General features: G+C 32.2%; 2 protein-coding genes across 2 annotated transcripts; both read right to left on the minus strand.

The window, feature by feature from the left end:
- Positions 1 to 158: 158 nt before the first annotated feature.
- On the minus strand, positions 159 to 2,982 carry LOC129891985 (60S ribosomal protein L18a-like protein). The gene is made up of 4 exons (XM_055967496.1): positions 2,720 to 2,982; positions 1,417 to 1,492; positions 940 to 1,057; positions 159 to 448 (listed from the first exon to the last, which is right to left on the minus strand). Exons 1-4 carry the CDS (start codon positions 2,907 to 2,909, stop codon positions 401 to 403), a joined length of 432 nt encoding a protein of 143 aa, XP_055823471.1. The 5' UTR covers positions 2,910 to 2,982; the 3' UTR covers positions 159 to 400.
- Positions 2,983 to 4,332: 1,350 nt separating this feature from the next.
- Positions 4,333 to 9,644, minus strand: LOC129892558 (persulfide dioxygenase ETHE1 homolog, mitochondrial-like). Its single transcript, XM_055968141.1, has 9 exons — positions 9,179 to 9,644; positions 7,472 to 7,600; positions 7,238 to 7,345; positions 6,105 to 6,239; positions 5,454 to 5,495; positions 5,279 to 5,338; positions 5,144 to 5,197; positions 4,802 to 4,826; positions 4,333 to 4,699 (listed from the first exon to the last, which is right to left on the minus strand). The coding sequence occupies exons 1-9, from the start codon at positions 9,407 to 9,409 to the stop codon at positions 4,608 to 4,610; spliced, it is 876 nt and encodes a 291-aa protein (XP_055824116.1). The 5' UTR covers positions 9,410 to 9,644; the 3' UTR covers positions 4,333 to 4,607.
- Between the last annotated feature and the right edge of the window lie 3,938 nt (positions 9,645 to 13,582).

Genomic DNA, 13,582 nt, shown 5'->3' on the forward strand with positions numbered 1-13,582 from the left:
TAATTATAAGTCATTTAAATATTGGGGAGTATTTAATAACAAGGGTAAAATAGACATAAAATGAACAATTTTTTTTTTAATTTTCTAAACTAGATAAGTAAAGTTGGACAGTTGGTTACTTTTAGTATACTGAACAAGTAAAAGATGGGCGGAGGGAGTAAATAGAAACCTTTGTGCATTTTCGTGGCCATGTTTAAAGCAGTCACTCTCATAACCAAATCCTAGTCAAACAAGAACAGTTTTGAATGGTTTCATCAAAATACAGGAAGCACATAAATATCTAAATAAAACATATATGCAATTTTTTTACAGACATGTTATGAATAAATGTGCATTAATCAAGCCATCTAGCTAGCACACATACGAGTATTCCATACAAATTGATCACCATGTATGCTAATTATATCCTTGTCAAGCCAAATACGAGAGCAATTGCTGCCAGAACAGCCTGCAACACACAACAGAGTACTTGACGGAGGCATTAAGCTACGAAGAACACGTTGTAAGAGTTCTATCGCACTATATCAAGATGTGTCAGGTCATGATATATCTATCGCGCTATACTAGTTGACTGTCATTTCATTAACAAAATTCTTAAATTGAATCTAGAATTGAATGCAGAGACACACTTAATTCAGTAAGATTGGACATGCTAAGCATGTAATGGTCTTTCTTTTGAAGTAAGGATCTTGAAATTCTGCACCAATATCATGTCTACTGTAATTGAGCTAACTCTATGAAACATTGTAAATCTATTGATAGTTAATCAGTATAACCATAACAGTCAAAAACTATAGCGCGAACAGTTTCAAAAATAACTTCCAAATTTTTGTAATTAACCGTGACTTTATAGGCCTGCTGATGCCACGAGGAACAACTCGTTAGAAATGAAAGAGAAGTTAAGAACATCACCTAAAAAGAATGCAAGAGATCACTTACAGCAATGGTGCATGTAACATATCCTGGTTTCTCTCGATGATCAACTGATCTAGTGCAAAGCAGGATAAATGCAGCAACATACCAAGGGATGGCAGCAAGAAAGAAACCAGTAATGAACCTTCAAAAAATAAAATAGAATTATCACTTCATTGTATCGAGACATCCTTCAAATGCATAACAGAACGTTTCTTTCATTTCTTCGGCTTTTGGTTATTAACGTCATTGACTCCTCTAAAGTGGCAATACAGATCTACCTGACCCGGAAACAGATAAGAAACACAACATGATACATGTCTTGTACCCAAAAAAATGACAGAATGAGTTGAACAGAGAATTAGGGAAAAGAGATCATGTCATAGACTAAAAATTAGCGTTACCAAAAATGAATTTTGTTGAGTTTAAACCTAAACATGTGGACAATGGACTTGGGACGTGATGGCATTAGTCTACGAGTGTAAAGGAAAATAGGGAACTCACAAGAACCAGCCAAGACCAATACCGCAGCAAGGAAGGCGAGGCTCTCTCACAGGTCTCCTCTCATCAACCACATAACCTAAAATACAAGGAAATGAGCCAATAAATTTAAAATGTGAACTGCTCTATAAAACGAATAGCAAGTTTATGACCTAAATGTCAGATCTCATTGAGTGTCCAAACAGAACAAATACAATCCCAAACGCTAAACCGCTTTACCTGTTGCACTGCACACAGTTCTTCAGTAACACTTTTACTAAAAAAAAATACAAAATTAATAGTAACATAGATAGGCAATTGTAGTTACTCAGAGGCGGATATAATGTAGAATGAACGGCTTCAACTCAACCAGCACTTTTTATGCTGAGCATAAACATGCAAGTGAAAAAATCAATTAAGTTTTAACAAATATTAAAATCTCAACCCATAAATGTGAAGGTGCATTGCATATAAATGGTGAGAACATAAATTTTGAACCGATCAAGTTTATATCCTCGATCCATCATTGTATTTACTAAATATGTAAGAGAGAAAATGGAAGTAAGCAAAGAATCCACAAGCGTGAAGCAGTATGCAAAGAGTACCACTAATCTTATCCAGTAGAATTCTGAAATTTGCAAGTCAGAACAAATCAATTTTTGCAACTAAATCTAAAAAAGACAGCTTACTGATTTATACACTAACACGATTCAACTGAATGTTGTAAAAGACAAGCTTTTCGACATAATTCAACGGAATGTTACAAAAGACACAAACTTTTCAACAACTCAACTGAATGTTGCTAAAGAGACAAGCTTTTCAATATATATAATTAAACTGAATGTGCAAAAGGCACAAACTTTTCGACATAATTCTACTGAATGTTGAAATAGACAAACTTTTTCAACTACTTAATTCAACTGTATGTTGCAAAAGACACAAACTTTTCAACACAATTCTACTGAATGTTGCAAAAGACACAAAATTCTCACCATAATTCAACTGAATGTTGCAAAAAAGATACAAACTTTTCAACACAATATAACTGTATGTTGCAAAAAGACACAAACTTTTCAACACAACTCTACTGAATGTTGCAAAAGACACAAACTTTTCACCATAACTCAACTGGATGATGCAAAAGACACAAACTTTTCACCATAACTCAACTGGATGATGCAAAAGACACAAACTTTTCAACACAATTCAACTGAATATTGCAAAAAGACACAAACTTTTCAATCAGAATCAAATAAATTGAATCATTTCAAGAAATATAAGTCCATCTATTCATAATGAATTATGAGAAGAGGACAAAAGGGGTTACCTGGAACAGACTGATAGCCCCGAGCATAGTATTCAGAAGGTTCAAGTGCCCCAGGTGGAGGAACTGGCTGAGGGAAACCGACTACCGGTTGAGGAGGTGGTTGAAAAGTACCATATTCAGCTACTACTGGTGGTGGGGGTGGTTGCCCTTCCTCATGGTGGTGATGATGACTGTCCTTGCCTTCACTCATAATTGAAATTTGGAGTTTTCAACTAAAAGTAGTTGAATTTTTTTTAGACAAAGAAACAAAAGCGAGTGACTTTTTTCTCTCACATATATATTATTATCCATCTTTAATTTCAATAATGAGATTACACGAATATTTTGATACATTTTATTCAATATCAAATTAAAATCAAATAAATAAATTAAAATGAAATTAAATACTATATTCATTGCCTCATTTTCTTGTTTGACTAAATTTGCTTCTATATTTCATCATTTGAGTCTCCGGCAATTATTTTAATAATTAGATTTAATTTTTTTTCAAAAAAAATCTCGATTTGACCAATTATCAGTACCCAAGTGCTGTGTTAGCCCCTAAGATATTTCACATGCACAGACGGTTTAACAAATATATATACTTAGATTGCAAGTAAATATCTTAATAAATATTACTAGTTTATACTACAACAACAACATACCAGTAAAACTCCACTATGTAGGATATGAAAATGATATAGTGCATGCACATCATACTACTAGCTTATAGAGATAAAAAAGATATTTTCGAAAGACTCTCAAATTTCACGGATATTCATGTAAAAAAAATGCAACTAATATGCTATCACAAGATTTATTGATAGTATAAAAAATAATTTACATAATTAATGTATATAAATTAAATCCATCTTAATGCAGCGTCAGTGTTTGGGGTCCAATCAAATCCAATTTTTTTCTTATATAGAGTTTTAATATATGTGTAAAAGTTCACCATACTTTTAAAAATAATAAATCTAAACTCGAAAATTCAAAAGTACAATGAATTTTATGTTAAAAATATTATAATTCAAACTTCCTAAATTTTAAACATTGAATTCGCGTTTGTCTATGACACATAATAATCATACAAGAAGAAGGATAAAGTATGAAGATAGCGTTTTGATAATAGTTTTCAGTTGTAAAGTCCATAATACTAATTGTAGAATCATAACTAAAATGAAATAAGAGTTGGATATTTTCTACCTTCTATTTCTCATCTTTGATTGGTTCTCTATTCATTTTATAATTATACAATTTTCATTTTAAAAATTGTCCTTATTTATTTGTCACCTAATTATTGATACTTCTTTGTCAAGACTTCTATTCTCTTTCTACAATTATTTCAGTTTTGACATAGAACATGGGTTGTCCTCCAAACTCTCCTTGCATTTAAGTCTTTAAGTGCATTCAATGATAAGGGTTGTTAATTAGAGGTTTCGATTTTGAATCCCCATGGACCATTAGGAAGCACTTTGCCTGCCTCAAATGTGGGACTTCCCATCACAAATCCGTTGAAGGTTAGTAATTTTCTTTTTTGTTATGACCAAATTCCCAAGCATTGTTCTACACAATACAACACTTTCAGGCATAAACTTGGATCTGAATTGCTACTATAATTCAAATAATACAGCAACAGCTGATAAATTTCACTTTTGTTATTCCCATTAGCTATCTCACAAATCAAGTTCCACACATATATTCAAGATTCACTGACTTGTCTTATCACACATATTCAAGATTCTTATCAATTAAAACTACATAGCTTCTTGAAACTATATTGTGGTATATCTTATTCAAACTTCTCCAGCTAAACATTATTTAGTAAGCTTTCACTTCAAACGGGTATACCCTGCTTCCCATTTACACTCGTAGCGACCATGAAATGAATAGAGAATCAAACAAAAATTTAGCATGCTTCTGATTTTGTCTCTTGTAATCCGCAAACCATGTTAGCAGGAACTGCAACGTCCATCATTGTTGGATATGACAAATTCAAATCTGTTATAGAAGATGCTATCATCAGCAAGTAATGATAAAAAATCTAAAAGGAAATGAGAAAATTACAAAAGAAAAGAAAAACAAAGAGGTAGAATGGCTTACTCTGCATGATGTTTTTGAATGTTTCCTGTGAAGAATATTTAAGAAAAAAATATGAGTCCTTCAACTCGTTTCATAAGGAAAAGATAAGAGGGAACATATATTTTCAGCTTATATGTGAAATTTCGTGGAACTCAAAGAGTGTTTGCAATATGCAAATGAAGTAAATTTCATGCCTCTTCATATGACAGCAAGATAATTCTGAAGTTGAACAAATAAGCAAAAACAAAATCACACTATCATCAAAACCTTTTCTTTTCAGCAAGTATTTCCACTTCTTAACTACGGAGACTAAATTTAGTCCAATCTTGGAACTATGGTAAAAACAACATGCCAGAAAAGTACCTTATCTTTTGATAGGCGTGGATTGTATAGCATCTCCTCTCCCACTGTGCTGACCTGAAAATAAAACATATACACTTGAAACAAGCAACTGAAGTATGCAAATTAATAGTGAACAACTAACAGATGTATCCTTACGGTGAACCCTTTGTAGTCATGAGCAGGATATACCAATGTGTCTTTGGGCAATGTGTAAATCTGCCCTCACAAAAAAGATGATGAATCAGAAAGAATAGAAGGAACATTCAGCATCATAGTATGCTGTTTTTTTCTCTTTCGTGCTAAAAATACTTAACAGTTTTTATGTCCTTGCCTGTGATTGAACTGAATCATACAATTTGTCTGAACTTCCACCCTGTCATAAAGTAAGAAAAAGTACTGATATTATAACCCAAACAAATAAAGACATATTCCTTGATAAACAAGATGAGAAGCAAAATAGGAAAAGCTGATGCATTAAGACTTAATACTGTTTACAATACCTATGACCCAATCCCTAGATGACTTATAACTGTTTTGTCAAATAAATTTTACTTTCAGAATGTACAAGGAGAAGAAGGATAAAAGATAAGGGAGTGTGGACCATAGTCAATTGGAAAAAGAAAATTTGCCCCTGAAATAATCTGCTCTCAATTCAGTATCATGTATGGAAGGCATCCAAGATAAGGATGCTACTAGCATGGATTGTAGCTTTCTTTGTCCCACCACCTCAAGTAGAGATATTATCAATACCAAATATGATGTTATCAACAATGACATTTGTCATTATCCTATTATTTTCTAGTTTAATCCACTTAGCTAAAGAATATTCTTATCTATCTAACCACATTGTTTAGCTAATATTAGCTAAAAAAACCAATCTTAAGAGTTTACCAGATAAATAAATGAGTTGTACGCATTATCAAACTTTTCCCTTTAGCCAAAGGTCCACTAAAAGTCAGCAAATTGCATAGAGAGGATGTACCTGAAAGTCTGTCCTTCCACATCCACGTATCAAAAGGGCATCACCAGTAAAGGCCATTCTTGGTTGAGGTTGATTGGGTCCATCTCCTGTGACGTAGGTAACACACCCTAGTGTATGACCAGGAGTTGCACGAACCTACAATGGAAGCACTATTACATTAGAAAACGGCTCAAAGATGTAGGTAACTTCCAGCCACTGTTCCTGCACCACAGCCTAGTTTAGTTGATTTTCAGCTCATATTCATTTTATACAATTCTATTTGATTCAATATGACTAGCACGGAAATGGGGAAAAAGCAATGTTGATAGTGTTAGAGAGGTAGAAATGACAGTTATGGAATGGTTCTAAGCTGAGATGAACTAGAAAAAAGTGCAGGTCAGAGAAAGTTCCAAGGAGATGTATTAATTGTGTCATCAACGTCTTTACTGAGATGACATGTCACTCAGCCATACATATCAGTGACTCAAGACCAAACAAGATTCAACTAACAAGATCATAAACATTTCTTTCTCAGAGATTTGTAGGACGAGTTGAAATTGAGTATCTTAATTGTTTCTTCTATGATATGAAAATGAAAGTTAAACCAATTTAATTTGCCATAATGCTCGAAATCCATGTTACACTAATGATGTTAAACATAGATCTTTTTTCCCAGAACTGGGAATTTAAAGAACTAATGCTTATCAAAGAAAACTGACTAACTCAATTAAGGGCCTATCAAGTAATTACAAAAATAAAAATAAAAAATCAAGCTCATTCTATATTTAAATGCGACAGCAACTAGGCCAAACTAACGAAGAGCATTAAAACAACTTCATCTTATCTCAAAACAAAATATCATGTTCACCATGATTACTGATTATGAGAGCACAAAAGCAAAGGTACAATGATCCTGAATTTGTAAGTTGTTCAAGAACCGTTAGGCACAGCCCCATAAATGTTTTCGTAGTACATACATATGTTCAGACATTTAGAACATGGGTCAGACATTTAGAACATGGTGATTTTCCTAACATGGAACTAATTTTTCCTTGCAAAGGAAATACTATAGAACCGTAATCATTGACATAATTTTCTACCTCTAAAGCTATTTGGAAAAATCTAAAGTTAAAACAATTCAGACGTCTGTATACCTCCAGAAAAATATCACCAAAGTAGATCTTATCACCAGGTTCAACAAAAAGATCAGCTTTTGCATTGCTTGCTTTGGATATGATTGATTTCACACCAGGGAACTTTGTCTGTGGGATTGAAAATTATAATGAACCTTTATAAAATCAGCTGGGGAAATGGAAAAGCAGTATCAAGCAAATAATCATTTACAAATAAACTAATTAGTTACCAAATTCAAGAAGATTAAGCCCAACCTTGATCAAGCCAGAGCCAGTGACATGATCAGCGTGTACATGTGTGTTTATAGCATAGAAAAGATTCAAACCCAGTTCCTTAACAAGTGCAAGATCACGATCTGCTGTTTTGTCCACTGGGTCAATCAGCTGCAGATGGATTACTTTCATGCGTCAACTTTAAATCACAATGTCTAACATGAAGCAATTAGCAGATAATGAGAGGTGTTTAAAAATAATTGAACTAAATCAATATTAAGTATAATTGAACTAATCAATATTAAGTTCCTTCAATTTACAAGACATATGCAATGTTAATAAAAAAATTCAACTTATAGATATTGATGAATAATATAATTATAGACACAATGCAACATAATGAATTCTGTGCTACAGTTTTCACCCTAAAACATTGAAAAAGACTATAAACAAGCTGCACTAACTTCACTGTCTCCTTTTTTGACTTTTCAATCCATTATTGTGTGGGATTTAAATTCCACTTCACATGCTCCTAGTTGATCCAGAAAATTGTCACAACTGATGTACCAGAGTTGAGGTTTAATAATGCATGTTTAGTTAGACATTCCTCTCCTTTACTAGTGTTTCATGGGCTTTGGCTTGTAAGTACATTGGTATTGCATAACAGAAAGTATCTTCAAGAAATTGTCGATTTGAAAAGGATGGGAAATGTAATTGAGAAGTTCAAAGCTTTCTTCACAGAAATTCTTTTTTTCTTTTTGGCGGAATAATACTTTTCTTTCTATGAGTCCTTCAGACCGAAAAGGTGAACATTGAGTTTATTCTACTAAAACTCCTTTAAATGATTAATTCGTGAGATTTCAAATGTTGATCTAGTTATTCATAGGAAACATGATATCAACTAAAGGTTGATTGAAAAAAAGAATAGATTTTAACTTAGTTTTAAGTTCTTTAAATAAGTCCTCTCCTTTCCATTTCCACCTTTATGTTTTTCCATTTGGTAATTCAGAAACTTTATTACCAATAAGAGCTTTGTACATCAAACAAACAAAATTGTAGCTGGACAGATGGCCCAAACAACAGTTAGCAACTCAATGAGCTGACACCATAACAAGCTTATACTTAACAATAGACTATGAGTAAAACTTCAGTTTCTTCACCCTCTATGTATTTCTATAAAAACATTATCACCTATTTTCATTTACAAGACCAGCCCTTGCACTTCAGAGGAGGACAAAAAAGCTACAAGCTTTTTCATCAGAGTTTGGGTCTTGTACTTTTTATTTTCTTTACATACTTGTCTCTTGTACTTTTATGTCTTTTTCTTTACATACTTGTCTCTTGTACTTTCACTGCATCTTGTTCTAGTCTGTTTTTGTCTTGAGCCAAGGGTCAATCCGAAACAACCTCTCGGTATGCATACATTCTACCCGAACTCACTCTGTGCGAATACACTGGATATGTTGTTGTATTTAGACTTTTGATATGCTTTAATTGAGCCGGGTCAGTTAAAAACAATATCTCTGCCTTCTTTAAGGTAGGGGTAAGGCTACCGTACACACCAATCTCTCTGGAGCCCACTCGTGGAATTACAATGAGTATGTTGTTATTTTCGTAAACTAAATTCATAAAAGCATTGAAAATTTGTACACACCCAAATCAACTCAAAGTAAAGAACAAAATATGCTTAGTAATAAGATCAATACAAGATATTGATAGAATCTTACAAAAGGGGGTAAATAGATTTACCAGAGCAGGCTTTTGTGGTTGCGAAGCATCAGCAAGAAGGTAAGTATAGGTAGACGATTCCTTCTCGAAAAGCTGACGGAAAACAAGTTTAGGGCAGTGATGAGCAGAAGACGACGTCGTAGAATACGAACCCATTTTAGCTCGAATGAAAGAAGCTTGGGGTCTGAACGATTGAATAAAAGAGGCGTCGAACGGTGATTTGAATAATCGAAGACATCGGAATCTCAGCATTATCTTATAGAATTGCTGCCGATTATCTCAATAATGGAACTCAAGAAAGGGTATCAAAGAAGCTCAAGTTGTTGATTTCGATGATTATTGGCTTTGGGGTTTCCGTATTTTACAAGAAGAGTGACGTCAATGAAATGCAACTTTCCAATTGGTGTTGGTTTTTACAGTGTACAATGCCTCTCATTGGCCTCCATTGTCAGCAAGCCTTGAGCTTAATCATTGCTAATGAAAGTATGGTTTTATGGGTTTATTTTATCTCACTTTTTTCCCCACGGTGTTATAATTTAAAATTTGATGTTACGATGTCACACACCTCAAATCTATTTTGGTGCGTAACAAAGAATACAATTCAAATATCAAATATTGCAAAAAAAAGAACGGTAAACATACATTTGAAACTTCTAGAACGAAGCCAGATCAAAAGGTTATTGAAGTAGGGGTGACTACGATATACAGAGTATTCCACTATTTTAGTATAAATAATAGATAAAATAATTTTGATATTATCTATAATATGTTAAATCAAATATAAAATAAAATTAATTTCAAATTTTATCTTGAAATTACTATTCTTATTCATCACACATGCTAAACTATCCTTAGAATATGATTTTGAACTTTTAGCTTGCTTAATAAAAGTTTAAAAACAAAATCTCGATTTAAAAGAAATTGTTGATAAGCTTATTTGTTGTCTTTCAGGCACAAACTCTAATTATAATGTGCTATAAAGAATTTTGGACTTCAATATTTCAGCATGTTAATATGTTGAATTGTGTGGATAGTGTTTCAGTTGTATTAACTACTCAACATGTGAAATTAAGAACTAGTACATCAAATTTAATTATATTTTTTAATAATAATTTAATACAAATATATGTCTAATTGAGCAAGTTCATTGAATCCGACCTGTTCAATCGAATAAGATTCATTAACATGGTTTAATACACTGTAGGAAGATGTAAGGTGTGAGAAATCATATTAAAAAAAAAACTCAAAGGAGGGACTATTTAATTATTTATTTTTTTTAGTTTTCCGCCTTATGTTTGAAGTCTGCATTGGAGCTCCGAATAAATTTGAATTGTGCACTATAAAATCTATTTGGGAATGACGCTCCCTAAAAAAAAATTCATATCCAAAAATCGAATTCGAGATATTTGATTAAAGCTGAAATAGTCCCCCATCACACCACAATCGAGGTTGGTGAAAGGGCTATTTAATTAACTATATATTGTTTTTAAAAGTACGATTGCGAAAGAAAGTTCAGTAGAAACATACGCCTTATATCCAATCAACCATTTAATTTACTATCACGTTGGGAATAAATCAATATGTATTGTTAGGACAAAATATTAGGTGAGATGTAAATCTTGAGGAGTTTCCTGCTATGGTCATCCATTATAATTATATATATTGAGAAAAAAGAAATCATTTCAATTAATATGTATAGTTTGGATTGATTATTGATCAAAATTAAAATTAAAATTAAAATCAAATTAATTTAATTAGTTTTCAAATTATCATAATCAAATTAAATCAAATATAATATGCATCTATCGATTTGGTTGTTATCGATTTCGATTTGATTCGATTATTAATTATACACAAAAAAAAATGATTCATTCAAAAGAGAAAAAAAAAAGGTAACGATTCATTCAAAACAAAAAATAGTTAGAACGACTGACATTACAAAACTTTCGATCATTGAATTAACTGTGAATAAAGCTTTAAAATTCACCATTCTGGCCTAAAAGAAAAAGATAGTGACATTCCTAATCTCACCAAGAATTACAGTAGACACTCACATACATGAAATCAATAAGATAAATATTCTCGTCTTGAACGTTTTTGCTTTTATAAATAAATTATAAATAATTTTGATGAAAACATATATAATATATTTATAATTATTTATAAAAATAATATATTATGTATGAATAATAGTAAAATATATGTATGTAATTTATCGGTTCAGTTCGGTTCGATTATTTATTAACCAAAATCAAATACTATCGATTTTTAAAAATCTAAAATCAAACCCAAATAAAATTGATTTATTTAATTAATTTAATTTGATTTTTCAATTTGAATCAATTTTTATCCAAATCATAAACACTCCTAGTAACAAGACAGTGAAGTTGGAATAATCAATACTGAATCACAATGACCTCACACGATTAATTTCTACGCAGACAATAGTTTGCTAGGTGATATCTCGTGAAAAATATTAGAAATCAATTTTAACCGTTAATATCTTTTCAATTAAGCTCATCTTATTAAATTTATCTAATGTAACTTTTTGTTTTTTATATAATTTATAAATACATAAAAATGAATTTATCGAGTGTGGTAGGGGGAATGGGGAGCAAATTGACTTTTGAGCAGCACATGCCACGTCCCTGGAACCAAGAGCGTTGTTTCCGTCATGTGGATAAAGCAAGATTGAGTTAATTGAATATATGTAATTACGTATACCCCAATATTGACGAGACGTGCAACATATTCTCTGTCACATATTTTATTCTTTTTTGGTTTAATGTAAAAAGGATCATATAACTAAAGGGAGTTTGGTAGGATGTATTAAACATTATTTTATTTAATTATTTTGTTTGTGTTAAGTAGAATATGTGGAATGTCCACTAAACAAAATTATTTAAATGAGTGGGCCCACTCAAAATGGGCAGCCCACTAAATTATGCCTATATATAGAGGTCATAATTGATATGGAAGGAACACACAGAAAACATATTAGTACAAAATATACATACGATAATTCTCTTTTGTTCTTTCTTCTCTCAGATTCTCTCCGTCTCAAATTACTAGATTTAGTTTATTTTATAACACGTTATCAGCACGAGGCTCCGGCTATTGTTTCAAGGTAACAAAAAATGGTAAGAATTTTATTGAAATTTATTTTCATAAAATGGCAAATATTTCAAAAATTGAATTTACTGCTCTTGATATTTCTGGAAAAGACTACTCCTCATGGGCACTAGATGCCGAAATTCATTTAGAATCAATGGGTCTGGCAGACACCATTAAAGATGATAACCAGGCATCTAGTCAAGACCGTGCAAAAGCTATGATTTTCCTCCGCCACCATCTTGACGAGGGTCTTAAATTACAATATCTTACATTAAAAGATCCCTTGAAATTGTGGAAAAATTTAAAAGAAAGGTATGACCACCTGAAGTTGGTCATGCTTCCACAAGCACGTCATGACTGGTTAAATCTGAGACTAATGGACTTTAAAAATATAACTGAATATAATTCTGCTTTATTTCGAATTATAGCTCAGTTAACTTTATGCGGAGATGAAATCACGGAACAAGATAAACTTGAAAAAACATACTCCACATTTCCACCCGCGAATATGCTCCTGCAGCAGCAATATCGCGAAAAAGGCTTTACAAAATATTCTGAATTATTATCTCACTTACTTATTGCTGAACGCCATAATGAATTATTAATGAAAAATCATGATAGTCGGTCCGTTGGTTCTTTGCCACTCCCTGAAGTGAATCAGGCAAATTCTAACCAACGAGAAAGAGGCCATGGCCCCAGTTGTGGTCGTGGTTGTGGTCGTAGTCAAAGAAGAAATTTTAATCATGATGCTCGGCTGGCACCGAGAAATAACCAGCAATATAAAAGGCAGGGTAAAAAGCCAGAAGCTTTACCGAAGAATAATTCAGAAACAATATGTCATAGATGTGGAGGTGTGGGGCACTGGTCGCGGATTTGCCGGTCGTCAAAACGTCTGGTTCAGCTATATCAGGCATCGTTAAAAAGGGCAGAAAATAATTCAGAGACAAATTTTATCTCTGAGGACAATATTGAGCCCATGCATCTGGATGTAGCTGATTTCTTTAATCTTCCAGAAGTAACTATGAATGTTGATAAGTCTGATAATATTTAAACAATTCTCTTTGTTGTTGTATGTATTAAATATTATGTTTGTATTTTTTTAGATCCATGTAATAAAATAAAATTTTGTATAATAAATTATGTATTAATTATAATATTTACTTTCTTTCTTTGTGAAGAAAATATGGAAATATCTCAAATCTTGTTTGGATCAATGATAAATCACGAGGATATTTGTGTAATTGATAGTGGAACAACCCATGCTATATTTAAAGACGACAAATATTTTTCCAATTTACTTAGAAGAAAAGT

Source organism: Solanum dulcamara, chromosome 6 (assembly GCF_947179165.1).
Source record: "Solanum dulcamara chromosome 6, daSolDulc1.2, whole genome shotgun sequence".
Classification (NCBI taxonomy): domain Eukaryota; kingdom Viridiplantae; phylum Streptophyta; class Magnoliopsida; order Solanales; family Solanaceae; genus Solanum; species Solanum dulcamara.

What these genes read in the sequence shown, in the direction of transcription:
- LOC129892558 (XM_055968141.1), bottom strand. Translation starts at nt 9,409, where the DNA reads ATGCTGAGATTCCGATGTCTTCGATTATTCAAATCACCGTTCGACGCC. An exon ending in GTGGAAGGACAGACTTTCAG is followed by an intron (nt 5,496 to 6,104) that starts GTACATCCTCTC and finishes ACTTTATGACAG; the next exon opens with GGTGGAAGTTCAGACAAATT. An exon ending in CACGCCTATCAAAAGATAAG is followed by an intron (nt 4,827 to 5,143) that starts GTACTTTTCTGG and finishes TATTCTTCACAG; the next exon opens with GAAACATTCAAAAACATCAT.
- LOC129891985 (XM_055967496.1), bottom strand. Translation starts at nt 2,909, where the DNA reads ATGAGTGAAGGCAAGGACAGTCATCATCACCACCATGAGGAAGGGCAA. An exon ending in GGGCTATCAGTCTGTTCCAG is followed by an intron (nt 1,493 to 2,719) that starts GTAACCCCTTTT and finishes CTTGTATTTTAG; the next exon opens with GTTATGTGGTTGATGAGAGG. An exon ending in ATGTTACATGCACCATTGCT is followed by an intron (nt 449 to 939) that starts GTAAGTGATCTC and finishes TGTGTGTTGCAG; the next exon opens with GCTGTTCTGGCAGCAATTGC.